Source organism: Ruditapes philippinarum, unplaced genomic scaffold, assembly GCF_026571515.1.
Source record: "Ruditapes philippinarum isolate M1 unplaced genomic scaffold, ASM2657151v2 ctg1014_1_1_1_1, whole genome shotgun sequence".
NCBI classification, from domain to species: Eukaryota; Metazoa; Mollusca; class Bivalvia; order Venerida; family Veneridae; genus Ruditapes; species Ruditapes philippinarum.
In genome coordinates this window covers 235,910-257,823 of record NW_026859400.1, presented here as the reverse complement: position 1 = coordinate 257,823, position 21,914 = coordinate 235,910, and the positions used below count along the sequence as shown (strand labels likewise).

Genomic DNA, 21,914 nt, shown 5'->3' with positions numbered 1-21,914 from the left:
TTGATTACACATATCCAACCTTTATTTAATCGCCATTCTGTTTATTCAATATGCAAGTAATATATTGCTCGTTTTTATTCAGTGTTATTTTTCATTCTTATTTAGACCATGTTCGTCTACAATGGGACCCTGACCATAGTCCAAACGGCAGCAAAATTATTGAAAGGCGAGCAGTTCAGCTAGGTTTGCGGGGTGACATGGTTACAAGATTTAACGAGGAATGGGTAAAGAAGATCGAGGACATAACCGATTTTGTTAAAGAACAGCACGACTTTGTTCTAAATGATAAACAAGATTTGTTATGTACACCAAGTGAAAGAGTTTACATTCCGAACAATGCTGAGATATGCAAACATATTCTCCTGGATGGGTTTGCAGAAAGAGGTAAGCCCAGAAACCGAAAAGAATGTACAGAAACTGTATCAATTCTTGATGGTGCTTGCTGTTCAGAAATGCTAGATGACACATTACAGGTAATAACAGAGAAGAAACAGTCTGAATCTAAGGGTGTAGCGACATGTAATGTCATTCTGTGTCTAGGTGGAGCTTTCAATCCAGTGCACACGCGACATATACAAGTTATGGTGGAAGCTAAAAAATGGTTAGAAGAAAACACACATTTCCGTGTAACCGCTGGATTTCTCGCAGTTGCCCCTGATGGTTATGTGAAGAAGAAATGTGAAAAGACGCTGCAAATGTGTATTAGAGGAGAACATCGTATAAAAATGTGCGAAATTGCGTGTGAGGGATATGATTGGTTAAACCCTTACAAGAAACCAATCGGGTCGGCTGAAGACTGTGGAAAGACTGTAAAACGAGAATTAAAACAATCCGATGTTGACATAGCTGTGATATATGGGGCGGACAGAGCCATGAATAAATCAGGAAATGCCAAATGGCATAAAAATAGCTCTCAGATCATTGTCTGTATTGGAAGGAAGGGGGAGACTGAACAAGTAAAAATGACCTTTGTTGAGGACAAGAAAATGGACCTTGTGAGAAACGAAAACTTTTTCATAGTTCCAAAAGAGCTTGACGACGTAAGCTCAACTGGTGTTAGGAAAATGCTTTTTTCATCTTCAAATGAAGATGATACTGAGATAGCAAGGAAGAAACGTGTAGATGAAGTAGTTACCCTAGGGTGGGTCACTGAAAAGCAGGGACAATATATAATCGACAACTATTCCAATTTATTCAATAACTAAACATATAGCAATAATTCACGAGTTACAAATTAAACTTGTTATATAATTAATTATAAGTTTGATTATAATATATCTGACAGTCTTTCAAATAGAATGGTTTGGAGACGCGCCCTACTCCCTATCATGTCTCGTTATGATTATCATATGCGTGTTAATATCACAGCGCTATTTCTTTTCATTTGAAAGACCCAGTATAAACGTTAATATTGCAAACAAGTTAGCAACCGCTAATATACGACCGTTTAACATGTCAAAATAACTTTGTGAGGAAAATCGAAAATTACATGCACTTTTTAATGACAGCGCTGAGCGCTTATGCAGTGTATATAAATTATATATAATTGAATTTCGGCTGTTTTTTTAAAACATGCATCCCCTCTGATAAAATGGATAAACAGAGTTAACATCTTTAACAACCGGAGCACGCAATTCATTTAGAAAAGTCGTCAAAATGACGTAATTTTAAGCTTGTGTAAGATTGGTTTGTTGTAAACGTTAGAATATACAGTCTGATGTGTAAGTTTAAATTGTTGATAAATTTTGGAGGAATAAAGAACTATACAAACAAGCTATTTTCTTGTAATTTTCCAACATAACACCCAAATATGAAAATGGACAACCTCCAAGAAATGGAGCGTTATAGTTGTTTCCTTTATCAATCCTCTCGTTCGAAATAATATATGTCTGGTTGATGTTCATCAGCGGTTATTTAACACCTATATGTCATTTTGGTACAAAGAAGTTAAACGCTTTGATTAATTCCTTCACACCAAAACTCCAAAACCGGCGTTATAACAGCTTCAACAGTGTATTAACCGCTGGAACATGTTATTTCCAAAACTATTGGCTGTGTGGTTCCAGACCAATCTGAAAATCAGTTCTAAATATCGCTCCGATGTAGATCTGAACTTGTTCTGGATAACGGAACCCATGGGCAAATTCCTTAACCACTATAAGTAAGACTGGGCACTAAATAATGCTTAAGTAAAATCTACACGTAATATTTCACAATATTCAGTTTAAAAAATTAAGTGATTTAGACAATATACTATATATATTGGTTATCTCTTGGATTTAGAGTCACCAGTGTCGACCGGACCCTAAACGATCAAAACTTAAACTATATTACATTGCAAACCTTAGATGTTATCAAAGCAGTTGAATAGTGTGCGAAAATGTTCGGTATTGTACATTATGGTGTCGAAGTAAGGATATATTAAAAACAACGAAAATATACCGCATGGTATCCAAATATGGGTTTCTTTAATGAAGATTGAATCAGTAAGTTACATTATCACATGTTTGCTTGATAAAACAAATGTCTTCAAAATATTAAGATACGATGTTATACGTCGACATTAGATCTCTTTAGCACATGCAGTCAAACCTGTGTGAAAGACCACATCTGATTAAAGATGACCGTGTGTATAAAGGTTCCAATGAGAAGACTTTTCTTTAATAATTAAGAACAAAGTAACCTCCGGATAAAGAAAACTTGGCTATCTCCCTTGGTTGGCCTTTGTTGACAGGTTTGACTGTATGGAGTTTTGACCGCCGATTCCTCCGTTTGGAGCTAAATCTCAATAAATGTTTCAAAAAAGGTTTGTGTGAATATTTTGCATCGTTTTGCAGATAACTGTCTGATATAAGTCAGTTTTGTGACGTTTTGTTCAAACGTATTGCATGTTTTGGACACACCATAACTCACGCCCTAAAGTATATCTTCACGTAATGCGTGAAGATCTGATACAACTTTTAGTAAATATAGAGAAAAGTCATTTCGATTTTCTTCAGAAAAGTTTGTTGACACTCTTTTTTTCTTCTTTTTTTGGAAAAAGTTGAAGAAATAGAGGATATTGAATGAGTGTAAGTTTAATACTGAATTTGTTGAACGAGTTGAATAAAATTATATTATACGAGCCTCTGACGAGCATAATATTATTTTATTCAACAAGTTCAATTAAGTCAGTTATGAACTTACACGAATTTAATATTATATTTATCACATACCCAAAATAAAAAGACCGTTTGAAGTGAAAAAAGAACAATTTTTCATTGACGCCTCTATAGTATAACGCTAAAATTAAGCGTGCCGTCAAAATACATACACGGCCCTGAATGCCACTTTTACGGAGTCGCAAAAGCCGCACGGTTATGTGATAAAACTTACCCTGTGATTGACTTAAATGCTTAAATCAGTAGAGTATGGGGTTCCACGGTAATTAACAAATGTTTTTTTTATTGCTGCTCAATTTTGAGAGTCACAAAAGTTCACCTCCGCCCGCCCGTCTTAATCCATATTTTCTTCAATGTAAAATTAAGTGTTGATTTCTTCTTCCACAAAGTTTTTTATATCGTAAAATATATGCCCTGAAGAGTCCCAATATTCCTCGATTCTGAAAATGATGGCGGGTTCAGACTTAAAACACACAGTCTAATTAAGTATGTACTTACATTGTACATCTGACAACATTAACTTTTACTGGGCATATGTATTTTTTATTATTTCTAAATTATGCGTACGGTGTACATATGTAACCTTTATACACAGTAGTGTGTTCTGTAATAGGATGTGTGGTTAGTTCATATGTTATTACGAACTTCCTCAATCTCCAATCAATATATTTGAATGGCAGTTACGCACATGTTTCCACAACGTATTTATTTTGAGAATTTACCTAATTGATGTAGTATACACCGACGTCCGACGTCTACGGGTATACTTATAAAAACAACAAACGAACAAAACAAAAAGAAACACGTACTTGGGTGGGATGATGGATTGTATTAATCATAATTATATTCAATTGAAACAAATTAACTGTTTTGGTATAAATATGGGCAATGAAAACATAAAAATAATTGAATATCATACATCTTTGATAATAATTGTCATTTTGATTTTTAGCCCAACAAATTATATGCGCTTTAGGACGATGACCGACTGACATCTATGAAATATCAGATCATAGGCTAAAATCGGTCGGTCTTGCAGATTATTTGATTTTAAGATTAAGATATCATATTTAAAACTACGTACTGTAATTTGAGCCACGTCACGACAAAACCAACGTAATGGGTTTGCGACCAGCATGGATGCAGACCAGCCTGCGCATCCGCGCAGTCTGATCAGGATCCATGCTGTTTGCTACTTGAAATAGGGTTGGTTACGAGCGAACAGTATGGATCCTGATCAGACTGTGCGGATGCGCAGGCTGGTCTGCATCCATGCTGGTCGCAAACCCATTATGTTGGTTTTGTCATGGCGCGGCTCATTTCTGAAACCGTGTTATATAATAATTAGAATCTACCTACATGAATTTGTGAGTGTCTGTAATGATCACTTTGAAACCTGAATGAAATACCTGAATTTGTTTCTTTCTATTTCTTTATTAAGAAAAAATTTCTTTAAGTTTGAACCGTGTGACACGTGTGTTCCGGATCAATGGTCGTGATAATGTCCTGTACCATTTTGTGGTACTAGAAAAAAAAGAAAAGAAAAAAAAACGGATTGAAGAATTCCGTATATATTAAAGAAGGTTACTGTAAATATCATTATGACCCGTTGGTGTAAAAGCAAAGTGTCTGTTTTAAGATAAAAAATGTTGAAATATTGATCTTTTAAGTGTCATGTCGATTTCTTTCAACTATGATTATAATGTTTTTGATAGATGTTCTGGAATAATAGTGTGCAGATAGTTTTTAGCTCGATTTTTTTTTTTTGAAAAAAAAAAGTAGAGGTATTGTTATAGTCAGGTCGGCGTTGCCGTTGCCGTCCGAAAACTTGTACCTGGATCATAACTTTTTTATTTCTTGGTGTATTGTCTTCATACTTGGCCACAACAACCCTTGGGACAAGACCTTTCAGTAGACCACACTAACCTTGACCTTCATCCATAAATGACCTTGACCTTCAAGGTTAAAAGTCCAATTTTTGCTTGTTCATGCTGTTATTGGCTGTTACTTTGTCATTTTTGAATGGATTGTCTTCAAACTTGAACATAATAATCTTCAAGGATATCCCTTAAAAATAACCAGTCAGACCTTGACATTCACTCATCAATGACCTTGACTTTGAAGGTCAAATTATTGAAATTTTCATTTTTTTTGGCTATTATTGGCTGTAACTTTGTTATTTTTGAATGGATTGTCTTCAAACTTGAACATAATAATCTTCAAAGATAACTGTCAAAAATATTCCGAAAGACCTTGACCTTCACTCATTAATGACAATGCCTTTGAAGGTCAAATTATTGAAATTTTCATTGTTTTGGCAGTAACTGACTGTAACTTTGCTATTTTTGAAGGGATAAACTTCATATTATAACAGAACATTCTTAAGGACCAGACCTTGTTGTTTATCAAACCCAAATTTGCTTGGGCTCTTTAATGACCTTGACCTTGAAGGTTATATTACTGAATTTTCTCAGATTGTGCATTTATTGGTGTGTGTGTATGTATAGTATATGTATTATATATATATATATATATATATATATATATATATATATATATATACATATATGCAGGTATATATATATATAAATATATATTTGCATGTGAAACATATATATATATATATATACATATATATATATATATATATAAAATATATATATATATATATATACATATATATACATGTATATGTATACATGTATATATATCAATATATATATATATACATATATATACATGTATATATATAAATATATATATACATATATATATATATATATATATATATATATATATATATGCATATATATATTTTGAATATATATATATATACATATATATATATATATATATATATATATATATATATATGCATGTATATATATACACACACATACACACATATATATATATATATATATATTGCGTCATTTTTTCTATTTTTAGAAATTGCGTCATTTTTTTCTATTTTTAGAAATTGCGTCATGTTTTTCTATTTTTAGAAATTGCGTCATTTTTTGTTTCTATTTTTTTAGAAATTGCGTCATTTTTTTTCTATTTTTAGAAATTGCGACATTTTTTTTTATTTTTAGAAATTGCGTCATTTTTTTCCTATTTTTAAAAATTGCGTCATTTTTTCCCCCTATTTTTAGAAATTGCGTCATTTTTTCTATTTTTAGAAATTGCGTCATTTTTTCCTATTTTTAGAAATTGCATCATTGTTTCTATTTTTAGAAATTGCGTCATTGTTGCTATTTTAAGAAATTGCATCATTTTTTTCAATTTTTAGAAATTGCATCATTTTTTTTCCTATTTTTAGAAATTGCGTCATTTTTTCTATTTTTAGAAATTGCGTCATTTTTTTCTATTTTTAGAAATTGCGTCATTGTTGCTATTTTTAGAAATTGCGTCATTTTTTTATTTTTAGAAACTATGTCATTTCTTTCTATTTTTAGAAATTGCATCATTTTTTTTCTATTTTTAGAAATTGCGTCATTGTTGCTATTTTTAGAAATTGCATCAATTTTTCTATTTTTAGAAATTGCATCATTGTTGCTATTTTTAGAAATTGCGTCATTTTTTTATTTTTAGAAATTATGTCATTTCTTTCTATTTTTAGAAATTGCGACATTTTTTCTATTTTTAGAAATTGCGTCATGTTGCTTTTTTAAGAAATTGCGTACTGTTGCTATTTTTAGAAATATGCTTAATGTTTCTATTCATATATATATACAAAATATATAAACAAAACTAATGTGACAAGACAGACCAACTAAATTTATAAAAAGGAAACGTCAATATATGTTCAAACCTTTCTATGTTTGCGTTTAGAAAAAAGTAAAAAGTCGAGCGTTGCCCCCGCCCGGCGGTGGCTCTTGTTCTATCATCTTCTGGAGGTCAACTGTTTCAGAGACTTTGTTGATCTACAATAACTACAGCCTCACAAATTGAAATAATTTGAGCTGTGTCACGACAAAACCAACATAGCGAGTTTGTGACCAGCATGGATCCATGCTGGTCGTAAACCCATTATGTTGGTTTTGTCGTGACGCGGCTCATTTCTAATTTTATCAATTCACAATATGTAGGTGTTCAGTTGAAATAACAAAAAAAAATCATAAACTTCTTACATTTTCAAGTTCTATTCGTAAATCATTTATCAGAAATATTTATTAACATTTTTTCTCATAGTTTCTAGTCATATGTATTCCCCGTTGATATCTAGTAAAGTAAAAACCAAAATAAAGTAAAATAAAATGGAAATCTTAACATGATATTCCAGTCTAGACGAAATTTGTCCATATTTTAGTGTCTCCTATTGCCTTTAAGCGTGGCAACTGTTACATGTCATGTTATTTTCAAGTAGCACATATCATTATTTATACATAGGAAATCCTCCAATTAGTTCACTCGATCTTTTCCTTTGGCTTAGTTTCCGGCTTGGTAGCTGCCAATGGGGCGTAGGTGACATTAATTGTGGTGTAATCACTGCCAACAGGCGGAAGTGGGCTTTCTCTTCCTAGTGACGAATTTGGACTCGGGCTCCTTAGATACATCACAGGGGTTTCACAAGACGGAGGTAGTGGTGAAATGTTATTGTCATCCTCCATAGAGCCATCATTGACTGTCCCCTTTTGCATTGGATCCGGCGTACTGACTCTCACTGAGAATGATGACAGCGGTCTCTCCTCGAGCAAGGGAATCATACCAGTTGCAGTAGGCGGTCGAGAACCACTGAAACCTGCGGAAGAACCTTCACAGAACAGGTAGTGTTCAAGATTCTGTTCAGCATTACTATGCAGGGTACCCAGGGTAACCGACTGTTCAGCATTACTATGCAGGGTACCCAGGGTAACCGACTGCACGTCTGAAAAAGGGGAAAATATATTATCATTTAGATATTTAATAATATGATTTGCCTTCAACATGCTTTATCTCAAATTTTCATTTACGCTTAAGCTGCCTGGACAATTAAGTTGTAATTATTCTGTATGAAACTTAAGCGCTGTAATCAAATACAAGAGGGCCATGATGGCCCTTATATTGCTCACTTGAATATAAATATTCTTCATGATAAGAACCAAGTAATACTGCAAACTATAAACAAAAGCAGATATATAATCTAAATCTTAAACTGATATAACAAAGTTCATAATGAAATCTGAAATAGTGCACGGGTAAAAACAATAATGATTGCTATGGGCAAACAATAGTTCCTAAAGAAATCATTGGTAGATTCACTGCTTGCTATGGAAATTCAATGTTTATTAACTAGTTACTGGTTAAAAATTACAGGTAACTATGAAAAATCAATGGCTGCTATGAAGTCACTGGTTGCTATGAAAGTCAATGGTTTTTATGGAAAGCAAACGGCTGCTATGGAAAATCAATGTTTGCTATGGAAAGTCAATGTTTGCTATGACAAACACTAATTGCTATTTAAAGTCATTATTTACTATGGAAGCCAATGGTTGCTGCAGTGTTATCGGATGTCTGTGGTTGCTATGGAAAGTCAATCGTTACAATAGAGGTCAAGGTTGCCATGGACAGACAACAGTTGCTATGAAAAACCACTGGTTGCTATAGGAAGTCTCTGATTGTAATGGAAGTCTATGGTTGCTATGGATAGCCAATGGTTGCTATAAAAAGTCAATGGCTGCTATTGCAAGACTATGGTTGATATGGAAAGACACTGGTTGCTATGGAAAGTCCCTTATTACTATGGAAGGCATTGGTTGCAATGGACAGTCACTGTTTGCTATGGAAGGCATTATATGCTATGTCTTTAGAAAAAAAGTTGAGACAAATCTTAAGTGCTGAGAAAAAGTTAAGTGAAAGCCATCTTGAGATTTTTCTCAAGTGAGTAAGAACCTCAGTCACTGTTGAGACAATCATAGGTTGAGATTTGTCTCAGTTTGAGAAAGTTAGTGAAAGCCAAGCCTAGTTGCTTTTAAAGTCACTGGTTGCAAAACAAGTCTATTATAGATTTACTCGTTGCAATGGAAATTCATTTTTTGCTATAGAAGTTACTGGTTGCTATAGAGATTTACAGTTTGTTATGAAAAGTCAATGGCTGCTATGAAGTCAATGGTAGCTATGGCAGTCAATGATTGTTATGGAAAGCAAACAGTTGCTTTGGAAAGTCAATGGTTGCTATTTGAGACACTTTTATAATTGCTATTTAAAGTCACTGTTTGTTATGGAGGTCAATGGTTGCTGCACCTACAGTTGCTTTGAAAGTCTGTGGTTGCTATGGAGAATCAAATTGGTTGCAATATTGAATAGAAGTCAATGGAAAGACAATGGTGGCTATGGAAAGTCAATGATTAATATGGAAAGTCAATAGATGCTATAGGAAGTCACTGTTAGCAATGGAAGTCTATGGTTGCTATGGAAAGGCATTGGTTGCTATGGAAAGTCAATGGTTGCTATAATAAGACTATGGATGTTATGGAAAGACAGTGGTTACTATGAAATTATATGGTTGCTATCGAAAGTCAGTGGCAGTTATGGGAAGTCACTAATTGAAATGGAAGTCACTGGTTTCTACGGGCTGTTAGGGTTTGCTATCAATGGTTGCTATGGAAAGTCAATGCTCAGTGAAATGACAAAAGCCAAATAAAAACAGCATAACTAAAAAAATGTAAAAACCAACCACTATTCAGATGCAATCCATGTATAATAAATTGCGTGATGCTTCTAGACTTTAAATAGAAAACAAACAGGAAGAAATTTATGATGTTTGTAGTTTAAAAAATCAACCCAAATCACCATTTGATGAAAAAGATGACACAATTTTCTCTTCCATCATCATATTTCTACCCAATTACTAACAAGTTTTGAAACACTTTGGGTAATCTATTTTGACAGCTTGTACTTTGGACTTGAATGATCGAATGAGTTACTTAATATGTTGTTTTTTTTTCATGCAATATCTGTATGCCTGCTGTTTTTAACAAACATTTGGCATGCTGATACCTACCATGAGTTTGGGTTTTAGGTTTGACCTTACATCTCCAGATGAAAAGGAATAAGGCCACCCCCACGATAGGGAGCGGTACGACAACAACGGTAACTTTCACGTATAATTCCATTCCACCTTCATCCTCCTTGTCATCAGGCTGAAATTGGTCAATAAAACAATTATAAATTATCAGGATTATCTCTATGAATGCTGGCACAACTAGAAATGTGTTGTCATGCCGCCACAAATACCCACACATGCAGCCAAAATTTCAAATGTTATGATAAAATTTAGTTCCAAATTTGTTTGCAGGTATCATTTTTTTATTCTAAGTTCAAGGCCTTTAAACTATTCAATGTTAACACAAACAATTTTTGTACTAAGTTCAAGTCCCTGAAACTATTCAGTGTTAACCTTTTGCAAATTGCATATTGGATATTTGTAGCCGAGATAATAATTAACGTCGAAATTGAGATTTTTAAAATTTTTTCCAAGTTCAAAATCATTGTCATTGAACCATGACCAAATTCAAACTTTACCTGCTTAGTCCTATGATGTATCAATATGTCAAATTTGACTTAAAAATGTACAACTGTTGCGGGAGATAATGTATGGAAACTTAAAATTTCTCCTTTTTTTTTTCAATGTTCAAGAGGGATAACTGTTTCAAAAGACCAAATTCGTAATTGACCTGCTCATTGCTATGACATTTCCATATATTAATTTGTGTTGTGTACAACTGTTGGGATAATAGTGAACTGAAACTGATTTTTTTCTCTCTTTTTTTCAAAGTTAAAAAACTTTAAAAAATTCATTTTTTTTCTAATGTTCACAAGAGAGAGAACTATGTCCAAAATCATCGAACCATGACCAAATTTAAACTTGACCTGTGCATTTATTTGCCATATCCATATACTTAATTTGAGTGAAAAGTACAACTGTTGGGGAGGTAATGGACAGAAACTGAAATTTTTTTTATATATTTTTTTTTCAAAATTAGATTGGCAAAACTCTGTCAAAAATCATCAAACCATGACCATATTCAAATGACCTGTGCTCATTGCTATTACATATCCATATAGTAATTTGAGTTGTGTACAACTGATGGGATAATAGTGAACTGAAACTGAATTTTTATTTTTTTTAAATTTAAAAACTTTAAAAAAATCATTTTTTTTTCTAATGTTCAAAAGACAGAGAACTTTGTCCAAAATCATCAAACCATGACCAAATTTGAACTTGACCTGTGCATTAATTACTTATTTTCAGTTAAAAGTGTACTACTGTTGGGGAGGTAATGGACAGAAACTGAATTTTTTGTTTTTTTTTCAAAATTCAATTGGCAAATCTCTGTCAAAAATCATCAAACCATGACCAAATTCAAATGACCTGTGCATTCCTTTGGTGTATCCATATGTCAAATTTGAGTTGGATGTGTACAACTGTTGCCAGTTGGGGAGATAATGAATGGAAACATTTCTTCTTTCTTTTTTTTAAAGTTAGAGGGTCATCACTCATAAGGGTAACAAATCATTGAACCATGAACAAATTTGAACTTTGAAATTTCTCTAACGCATCCATATGCTAATCTTTGTTGACTTTGTACAACTGCTGCAATTAACGTAAACTGAAAACTGAAAAAGGGGCATAACTCTGTAAAAATCATCAGACCATGACCAAATTTGAACCTGACCTACATTTTTCTATGGTATAACCATATGTCAAATTACAGTTGAATGTGTGCAACTGTTGCCAAGATAATGAAGGAAAAATGCTATAATGAACGAAAACCGCTGATGATGCAAAGACCAAACAGGATAACACTATGCCCCAGCAATTTTATAGCAGGGGGGATAAAATTGTTTCTTCAATGCACATAGAATACAGTAAAGGGAGCTAACATACACACATTCAATACTTAAATCACATACACGCTTTATATATATTTACCCAAGACATATGTAGAACAATTCATCTGAGCAAGTCAACGTTTCAACCATAACTCTGGATAATTATAGGATGAGACCCAGGTTGTAAAATATGATAAACTAGAAATGTGTCATCATGCCACAGATGCCCCCGCATGCAGCCAAAATTTCAGATGGTGCATTAATTATTTTTTTCATTTTAAGTTCAAAGCCCTTAAAACTTCAATGTTAACACAAACCATTTTCATACAATGTTCAAGGCACTGAAATTATTCAGTCTTAACCTTTTAAAATGGCATATTGCATATTTGTAGCCAAAATAATGGCTAAAAGTATGAGTGCTGAAACTGAAAGTTCAAAACTTTTTCAACATTCAAGAAAGATAAGTTTGTCTAAAATCATTGAACCATGACCAAATTCAAACTTAAACTGCTTATTCCTAAGATGTATCTATATTATTTCAAAGTGAAAGGGACATAACTCTGCCAAAAAATCATCAACCATGACCAAATTTCAACTTGACCTGCCCATTCCTTTGACATATCCATATGTCAAATTTAAGTTGAATATGTAACACTGTTGGGTAGATAATGAACAGAAACTGTAAATTTCATATTATTTTCAAAGTGAAAGGGGCCTTACTCTGCCAAAAAACATTGAACCATGACCAAATTCGAACTTGGCCTGGGCATTCCAAAAACATATCCATATGTCAAATTTGAGTTGAATATGTTGTACTATTGGGGAGATAATAAACGTAAACTGAAAATTTCATATTACTTTCAAAGTGAAAGCCAAAAATCATTGAACCATGACCAAATTTGAACTTGACCTGCGCATTCATTTGACGCATCCATATGTCAAGTTTGAGTGGAATGTATTGTACATTTGGGGAGATAATGAACGGAAACTGAAAATTTCATATCATTTTCAAAGTAAAAGGGGCATAACTCTGCCAAAAAATCATCGAACCATGACCAAATTCAAACTTGACCTGTATTTCCTCATGACATATCCATATGTCAAATTTGAGTTGAATGAATGCAACCGTTCTTAAGATAATGAACGGAAACTGATGATGACGGAATGACAGAATGACGGATTAGGAAGGAAGGACGGAATGACGGCACAGGGTAACACTATATGCCCGGCCATTACATGGCGGCAGCATAATAAAATTTAAAATGTGACAAATTAAAATCACTTACGAATTTGCCACAGAAAAATTCAAATTCATATGTCTCATTTTTGACGGTCATGTAGGGGGACAGTTTAAGTGAGTAATTGTAGAATTCATATGACATTTCATTGTAAATGATCTCACAAAGACTGTAGACTGTAGAATTTAAGTCGGCTGATAATCCGGACATCGTAAAATTCACCACAATACTGCCTGAAAACAAAACAAAAGTTACGTCATAAGTTAGATATAATTAATATTATTCATTTTAGATTGTCAAACCATATGAGCCGCGTCACGACAAAACCAACATAATGGGTTTGCGACCAGCATGGATCCAGACCAGCCTGCACAGTCTGATCAGGATCCATGCTGTTCGCTATCAGTTTCTCTACTTGTTATAGGGTTTGTTAGCAAACAGCATGGATCCTGATCAGACTGGGAAGATGCGCAGGCTGGTCTGGAACAATGCTGGTCGCAAACCCATTATGTTGGTTTTGTCCTGACGTGGCTCATATATATTGAAGTACTTATTAGACTATACTTTGAGGTACTATGTACTTAGATCAGAACTCAACATCATTTATATGTCACATTAAAACTAAATTCTTGACATTTCCTGTTAGAACTTAAATTAATAGCGACTTGAAGTAGAAGTAGTTTTATAAGTTTATTATTACAGCATAATAAGAAAGTTGGAGTTAAGTTACAAGTTATTATACTAGAATGTGAAAATTATACATTCATTTTTTTGGGGGGGGGGGACATTAATGGTTCAGGTAACTATAAAATTGCACTTAAATATTGCAGACCTTCATATATAGATGCGTTAGAAAATAGTACGTCTGGCAACATATTTGCATAATTTGTCAGAATCATCTGCTCAAACGCATCATGCTTGTCCACATCTGGTAGCACTTCATTAAAATCTACATTGAACTTCACCTGAATAATACAATAGGAAAAGAAAAATTAAATTCAATGAAAACAAAATTAAAAACTTAAAAGCTACATAAATGGTAAGTAAATGGAGATCATCTTAACACTGGTTTTTACCAACTTTCATGTAAAAGTGATATCAAAAGGTTGTTGAGAAAAGAAATAACATGAACATCACTTTTAAAAGAATTTTAGTACCTTTTTAAAGTAAATGTTAATTGTTAATTACCATCACTTTGTATGTTTCTTCAACAATCATGTCAATATGTTTTGGGTGCTTTATAATTATTTTGTGATTCATGGTCATGTTGAAGTCAGGGGGATCAGACACAACCCTGAATTGCAAACAAAATGTCCCAAAGCCGGTAAACAAAAGGTCCGGAAACATCACACGTCCTGTATTTGGGTCAAATGATATGGTGGTTGTGCCACCTAAAGTTGAGTAATTGGAAGGTGATATCATTGACACACTGGCTGTCCAGGTATGATTCTGTAATAAAGTTAATATAGATGTATAATGGTATAAGACACAACATCTTATAACACTTAAAATATGCAAGGAGAATATTAGTTTACACAAACTAACTTAATGAATTGAGAAAGATTTCATATTCTTGTTTATGTACATATATTTATTACATTTGTGACCATTAGAGGATGATTGACATCATCTGTGACGTCATTTACGTTGGTGCGATACAACTTGGAACGTCAGTTTTTAATTGCGTATTTGTTGTTTTGTCAATTGACAGTTAATCATTTATCTAAATTAATATTTAATTTCCTCAATATTTCGGGCCATATTCCAACCAAAACGTACCTACCCCTAATTTACGAGATTCTGCAGTTATTTACTAAATATAATATGTGTTTAAACTTCAATCTGAGAATTAAAGTCTAATAAACAAAATAACCTACCCTCCAGCTGATATCAGTGATGGTCTCAGAAGTTTCAGAGTCATGTAGATCAAGGATTATGGAAAACTGGCTATCTGTAGTAATATCACCACTTGTTGCCTCATAGAGGTTAATCTCCAAACCTCGTCCACCAATGTTAAATGGTTCCGTTGCTAGGACAAAGTTCTCAGACTGAGGTGGATATGTGATGTTGAAGTCGAGTATATAACCAATCCCTGTGTGAGAGAAAGCAAGGTCAGAGAAGTTGAACCAGCCATCGGAGCAAGTTACTTCAAGGATGCCCGAGAGAATGTTAGACGGATGTCCAGTGCCCTGACGAACACTTACCATCATTTGCCATGGATATTCAGCTATTCCAAGTTCTGTCACTACATTGTTCTGCAAAGAATATATAAATTCTTTATTTTATGGCTCAGCTGCTTCAAGCATTGACAATAAAAGTAAAAAACTCAAACATTCTCCATCAAATGAAATATTTACAGAATTAACTTGCGAAAACAAAAACAAAAATACGCAAAGTATGCTAGACTACAGTCATTTCAATCAGTTCAATTTGAGTACATACTAAATCATATAAACATTCAATGAACTCAAACAATGATAACATTAATTTAAATGAGATTAATACTCACGGAAATATCAGCTACTCGTACTTTCGGTTGCGTAATAAGGAGAATTCCTTCATAGTCGGCCACAGGCTTAGTATGGAAGAAAAGATGGTGGGGAGTAGGTAAGACGTATTTTATTGAAGCCACATCTAGATCAGTTGATGGATATTCGACCGTCTTGCATTTTCCAGTGATGTTTAATGTCTGCGATACATTTCCAGCTTGACATTCATTGACAATATTAACAGCTAGTTTAAGCAACGACGAGTGATCAATGTGGTCTGCTACGGTTGAATGTAAATCTGTAATGATATAGTAATAATGCGTACTGATTAAAGAATACACCTCTTGTACATGCTGTATTATATGTGTATCGACCAAAGACTGAGCAATATTATTTTTAGACTAGAACTACGAGAGCCGGATGTGTCCCATTGTGAACAGTATAGCTGTCACTTAAGCATTTGCTTCTCAAATATAGGTTATTTATAAACACCACTATTACAATGTACATGTACCTTGAACTCTTGTAGAATTTGAACTAATTGTTACAATAATACAGGATTGATGTATTTTTTAATGTTTAGGAGAATTGGCCCCCGACAAAAATAATGTATCATAATTAAAAAGGGCAATAACTCTAAAATCATGAAGTACAGAGAACCGGTTTTTATGCACTGCACTTTATCTAAATGAGATTTATCATCCTATGAAGTTTCATGTCCATGTCCATATCTTTTATATTTCTGTAAGGAAAAATGGCCCGGACAAGAATGAAAAATAAAAAACAAAGGGCAATAACTTAGAAATAAGAAGTGCAGAGTACCAGTTTTTGTGCACTGCACTTTTTCTTAAAAAGATATATCATCCAGTGAACTTTCAAGTCCATTGCTCATATAGTTTAGGAGAAAATTGGCCTAGACAAAAATAAAGTATGAAAATTAACAAAGGGCAATAACTCAAAAATTAAGAAGCACAGAGTAATGATTCTTGTGCACTGCGCTTTTGGTCATTGAAAGAAGCATGCATACCAAGTTTGAAACATTCTGACTTACAAAGATATGTTCTGGACAAGCCTAAGGGGACGCCGCCGACAACGAAGCCAACAAAAGTACAACTTACATGTTGCCTTTTTCAAGGCGACACAAAAAAGAATATACCAATAACAAACAATAATGTTAAGGATCTACATTTGTTATAACTCAAAATGAACTTCAATGAAACAAATTAAGAAAACTCTCAACTATCTTTCCCGACATGAAAGTTTATATAAGATGATAACTTAAGATTCCTTTAATGAATTACTTTACTAATTTTTGCCAAAACAATACATTTTCAACTTTTTTTTTTCATTAAATATAACATCAATTGATTATAGACAAGGCAGTCTGAAGGACAGCTAAATCCCCTTCCGCATTGAACAAAAATGTGTACTTTTTGACCTTTTACCAGCCAAGACCTTGATGTTATGCCATGCATATCATAAGCACATAGTCTCATGATGGTGATTATTTGTGCCATGTTATTTAAAATCTTCCATAAAGTAAAAAGTTATGGATTACATATAAACTTGACCTTGGGGGAAGCAACCTGGATGTTGAACTCTGCAGATTGTGTCACGGTGGTGATCATTTGTGCCAAGTAATTTTAAAACCTTTGAATTGTCAATAAGTTATAGAGTGGAAATGAAAAATAGATGTTTTTTTACATTGGACCTTTGAGTGTGACCCTGAACTTCAGGGTTGTGACTTGATTATTACGCTCTGCCAATGGTGTCATAATGGTGATCATTTCTGCTAAGTTATCTTAAAAACATTGCAGCCGTTTAAATGTTTTGGACAGACTTTCTAACTTTTTACCTGTAAGTGTGAACTTGACCTTGGGTGTAGCAATTCAATTATTGCACTCTGCTCATTGTCTCATAATGCTGATCACTAAATGTTCCAAGTTATTCAAAAAAAACTTTTCAGCGGTTTAAAAGATTTTGAGCAGACACGAATTGTATACACTAGACCTGTAAGTGTGACCTTGACTTTGAGGATAGCAACCCAATTATTACGCTCTGCACACTGTCTCATAATGGTTATCACTTGTGCTAAGCTATTTAAAAAACAAGGGTGCCATAGTCACAAAATACGCCCGTTTACGAAAGCTTTAGATGGAGATGGGGGCATTATGGATAAGTGTTATCTAGCAAGCAAGTTTTTATTCTTGGCACTGTGTTGTTAAATGAACCTTAAAACATATCAGTAGGGAAGATATGCACAGGATGTGTGACCTTGACCTTGGTCACAGGGACCTGAATTTTATGCACGGCACTCAGTCTCACAATGATGAACATTTGTGCCGCACGGCACTCAGTCTCACAATGATGAACATTTGTGCCAAATTATATTGAAATCCCTCTATGCATGTAGAAGTTTTGCTCCAGACAAGTGTTTTTCTATGAGCTCTAACTGTGACCTTCACCTTTGACCTAGAGACTTGGTTCATGTGCAGGCACTACGTCTCATGGTGGTGAACAATTCTATAAAGTAACATAAAAATTCCTCCATGCCATTAGAAAATATGCTCCGGACAATTTCTTGATATTTAATCATCTCCAGTGACCTTGACCTTGCAAATATTAACCTAAATTAAATGTGTCACACCTGTAGTCATGATAGCTACCATTTGTGCTACAATCCATCAATAAATGATGACTAAATGGTCCCTATACACATCTTCAAATTTTTATCTGAACTTTGACCTCTGTGTAACCTTGACTTTGGTCGCAGGGATCTGAATTTTGCGTGTGACACTCAGTCTCACAATGGTGAACATTTGTGCCAAGTTATATTGAAATCCCCCTATGAATGTAGAAGTTTTGCTCCGGGCAAGAGTTTTTCAATGAGCTCTAAGTGTGACCTTGACCTTTGACCACGAGACCTGGATCATGCACGGAGCAATACATATCATGGTGGTGAACATTTCCATTAAGTATTATAAAAATTCTTCTATACATGTAGGAGATATGCTCCAGACAAAATCTGGATATTTCACCATCTTTAGTGACCTTGACCTTGCATATTGACCTAAAGTACATGTGTCACAGCCGTAGTCATGATAATGACCATTTGTGTTACAATCCCTCAATAAATGATGATTAAATCGTCCCTATACACATTTTCATATTTTTATCTAAGATTTGACATCTATGTGTGAGCTTGACCTCGGCCGCAAGGACCTGAATCTTGCGCGCGACACTCCGCCTCACAATGGTGAACATTTCTGCCAATCAATATTGAAATCCCTCTATACATGTGGAAGTTTTGCTCCGGACAAGCATTTTTCAATGAGCTCTAAGTGTGACCTTGACCTTTGACCTAGAGACCTGGTTCATGTGTGCGACACTACTCCTCATAGTGGTGAACATTTCTATGAAGTTTCATTAAAATCCCTCCATACATGTAGGAGATATGCTCTGGACAAAATTGGAAGCCGCCCGCCAGCCAGGGGCGTTCCCATAATACGTCCTGTTTTTCAAACGGACGTATAAAAACCAGAGGTTTTAAAAAGTTATGGAGGGGACACGAAATGTACCATTTTCTAACATTTGACCTTTAAGTGACCCAATTATTGCGCTCTACACATCTTCTCATTAGAGTGATCACTTGTGCCAAGTTATTTTAAAAGAAAATTAAGCAGTTTAAAAGTTATGGAGGGGACATGTAACGTAGACTTTTTATTATGAAATAAAAAAATTAACATTTGATCTATGAGTGTGACCTTGACCTTGGGGTTAGCAAACCAATTATTATGAACTATACATCGCCTTATTATGGTGATCACTTATGCCAAGTTATTTTTAAAAAATTTCAGCAGTTTAAAAGTTATAGAGTGACAGAAAAGTGTTATGGATGGACTGATAGAAGGACAGAGGGATGGACTGACAGATGGAGGCCATTCCTATAATCCCCTTTCCACTACGCAGAAGGGGATTTAAAATCAAGAAGGTCATGTTGTATATAAAATTACATAGAGAGGTAAACATTTCAGTTGAAAACACTTCAAATTCTGAAGTATTTGTATAGCTCATACCTGAAGCAGGTTCATCTCCTATTTCAACTTCGACAGTAGTTCCACCACTACCATCACTGACAAAGTTCAAAATAATGACTTTCGTGGGTGGAATATTCAAGAGAGCCGCCAAATTTTCAACCAAATTATCGCCATTGAAATCATCAACTGTTAATGTAGGCAGACTAATTGACATGATGATAGTGTCAGGAGATATGATGTCAATCTGTTCCGGGCCCATTATTATAAATTTGATCTTCTTGCGATGTTTATCAAAATAGTTTGTTCCTGTTCCGTCGGCAATCTGAGGATCATATTCATTGCCTAAAAGATCAAGTACATCAAGTTAATTTTTGAAAATTAAACAAATTTAACAAGCTTTGAACTTTGTCCCCAACGAGATGATTGTGTTATCTCCAAGTCTTTCTATGGTAAGATAACTCTACATAACCTCAGTGACTTATCTTAGGTTTCAAAGTTGTTTTTTGTTCTTTCTTAAAACCAATGAGGATTTGAAAACTGTATTGATACAAAACAGTGTTTGTTTCCCCTTTAATTATATAGGAAACAACAAAATGTTTGCTAAACACATATACCCTCAGTGCAGATACTAATTGTAAAAAGTTTTTCCCATTCACTCAATAATGGACAGAATTTTTTTTTAAGGTAAGCACTGTCATGTACGATGTTTTGTTTGGACAATCATGATTTTTTTATTTAGTCTGTACCTGAAAACACGATGGTACGATGGTGGAATCGCGATAGCATGATGGTGAAAACGCCATGTTACATCGCGTTTTCACCATCGTACCATCGCCATTTAACCATGGTACCGTTGCATTTTCATGACATCATGTTTTCACAATCATGCCTACACATTTTCACCATCTTACTCTCTCGTTTTCACCATCATACCATATCAGTTTCAAACATTGTGCCATCATGTTTTCATTATCTCACTATCACGTTTTCACCATCATACCATTGCCTTTTCACCATCATACTATCGCGTTTTCACCATTGTGCCATCTCCTTTTCACATCGTACCATCGCGTTTTCACCACTGTGCCATGTCTTCCGATAGTTATGGGCATTAATAGAATTTTATCAACAATATTATGCTGTCTCATTTTTTAACTTTCTATTTAAGAGCTAAGCATTTAAAACATAAGGCAATCACTAAAGAATTAAACAAGAGGGCCATGATGCCCCTGAGTCCCTCACCAGAAACAACTGCTTTTCAGTGTTTATAATATTATTTATTCTAATATAAAATTTTAGCATAGAAAATGTTTTAACAATAATTTGAAGAAATGCCATGACCTGGGGCATTTAAGTTTTAGCTTAAACAGGGCTAATCAAATTAATATGAACGAACTTGATAAAAGACTACCTAAGAATGCTACAAAGTTTGGTGATCATCTATCAATTATTTCAGTAGGAAATGATGTTTGAAGGTTTTTTTTCTATTTTTAGCTTTAAGTGGCCCCTAAAAGGGGCTAATCAAATTAATATAAGCAAATTTGATAAAAGAGAACCCAAAAATGCTACAGACAAAGTTTGGTGATCATCCATCAATTAGTTCAGTAGGAGAAGATGTTTAAAGGTTTTTCTATTTTTAATTTTAGAGGCCCCTAAAAGGGGCTAATCAAATTAATATGAGAAAACTTGATAAAAGACTGCCTAATAATGGTAACAGACAAAGTTTGGTGATCATCCCTCCATTAGTTCTGTAGAAATAGACATTCAAAGGTATTTCTATTTTTAGCTTAAGCAATCAAATTCATATGAGCAAACTTGATAGAATGCTACAAAGTTTGGTGATCATCCATCAATAAGTTCTTTGAAAGAAGATAATTAAAGGTTTTTCGATTTTTAGCTATAGAGACCCCTAAAAGGGGCTAATCAAATTAATATGAGCAAACTTGATAAAACACTACCTAAGAATGCTACCGACAAATTTTGGTGATCATCCATCAATTAGTTCTGTAGGAGAAGATGTTTAAAGGTTTTTCTATTTTTAGTCCTAGAGACCCCTAAAAGGGGCCAATCACAATAATATTAGCAAACTTGATAAAAGACTAACCAAGAATGCTACAGACAAAGTTTGGTGATCATCCATCAATTAGTTCTGTAGAAATAGACATTTAACGG

At 34.0% G+C, this 21,914-nt stretch overlaps 2 protein-coding genes across 4 annotated transcripts in view; one reads left to right on the top strand and one right to left on the bottom strand.

Annotated features, from left to right (window-relative positions):
• Positions 1-103: 103 nt before the first annotated feature.
• On the top strand, positions 104-1,773 carry LOC132756358 (uncharacterized; the record flags this gene model as incomplete). Its single annotated transcript, XM_060747415.1, is given in 1 exon segment — positions 104-1,773. A coding segment is annotated over 1 exon segment (1,102 nt), but the record flags the coding sequence as incomplete, so codon positions are not given.
• Positions 1,774-7,263: 5,490 nt separating this feature from the next.
• The window catches only part of LOC132756357 (fibrocystin-L-like), a 230,449-nt gene continuing 215,798 nt past the window's right edge, over positions 7,264-21,914 (bottom strand). Inside the window, exons 51-58 of one of the 3 annotated variants that reach the window (XM_060747412.1) lie at positions 19,782-20,084; positions 15,726-16,003; positions 15,094-15,471; positions 14,405-14,665; positions 14,049-14,181; positions 13,265-13,449; positions 10,147-10,285; positions 7,264-8,031 (exon numbers count right to left, since the gene is read on the bottom strand). In XM_060747412.1, the coding sequence (XP_060603395.1) occupies positions 7,571-8,031; positions 10,147-10,285; positions 13,265-13,449; positions 14,049-14,181; positions 14,405-14,665; positions 15,094-15,471; positions 15,726-16,003; positions 19,782-20,084 (2,138 nt within the window). In that variant the 3' untranslated portion in view covers positions 7,264-7,570. Of the gene's footprint in view, positions 8,032-10,146; positions 10,286-13,264; positions 13,450-14,048; positions 14,182-14,404; positions 14,666-15,093; positions 15,472-15,725; positions 16,004-19,781; positions 20,085-21,914 lie in introns of those variants that run through there. The other 2 variants (XM_060747414.1, XM_060747413.1) reach the window with 2 other exon arrangements.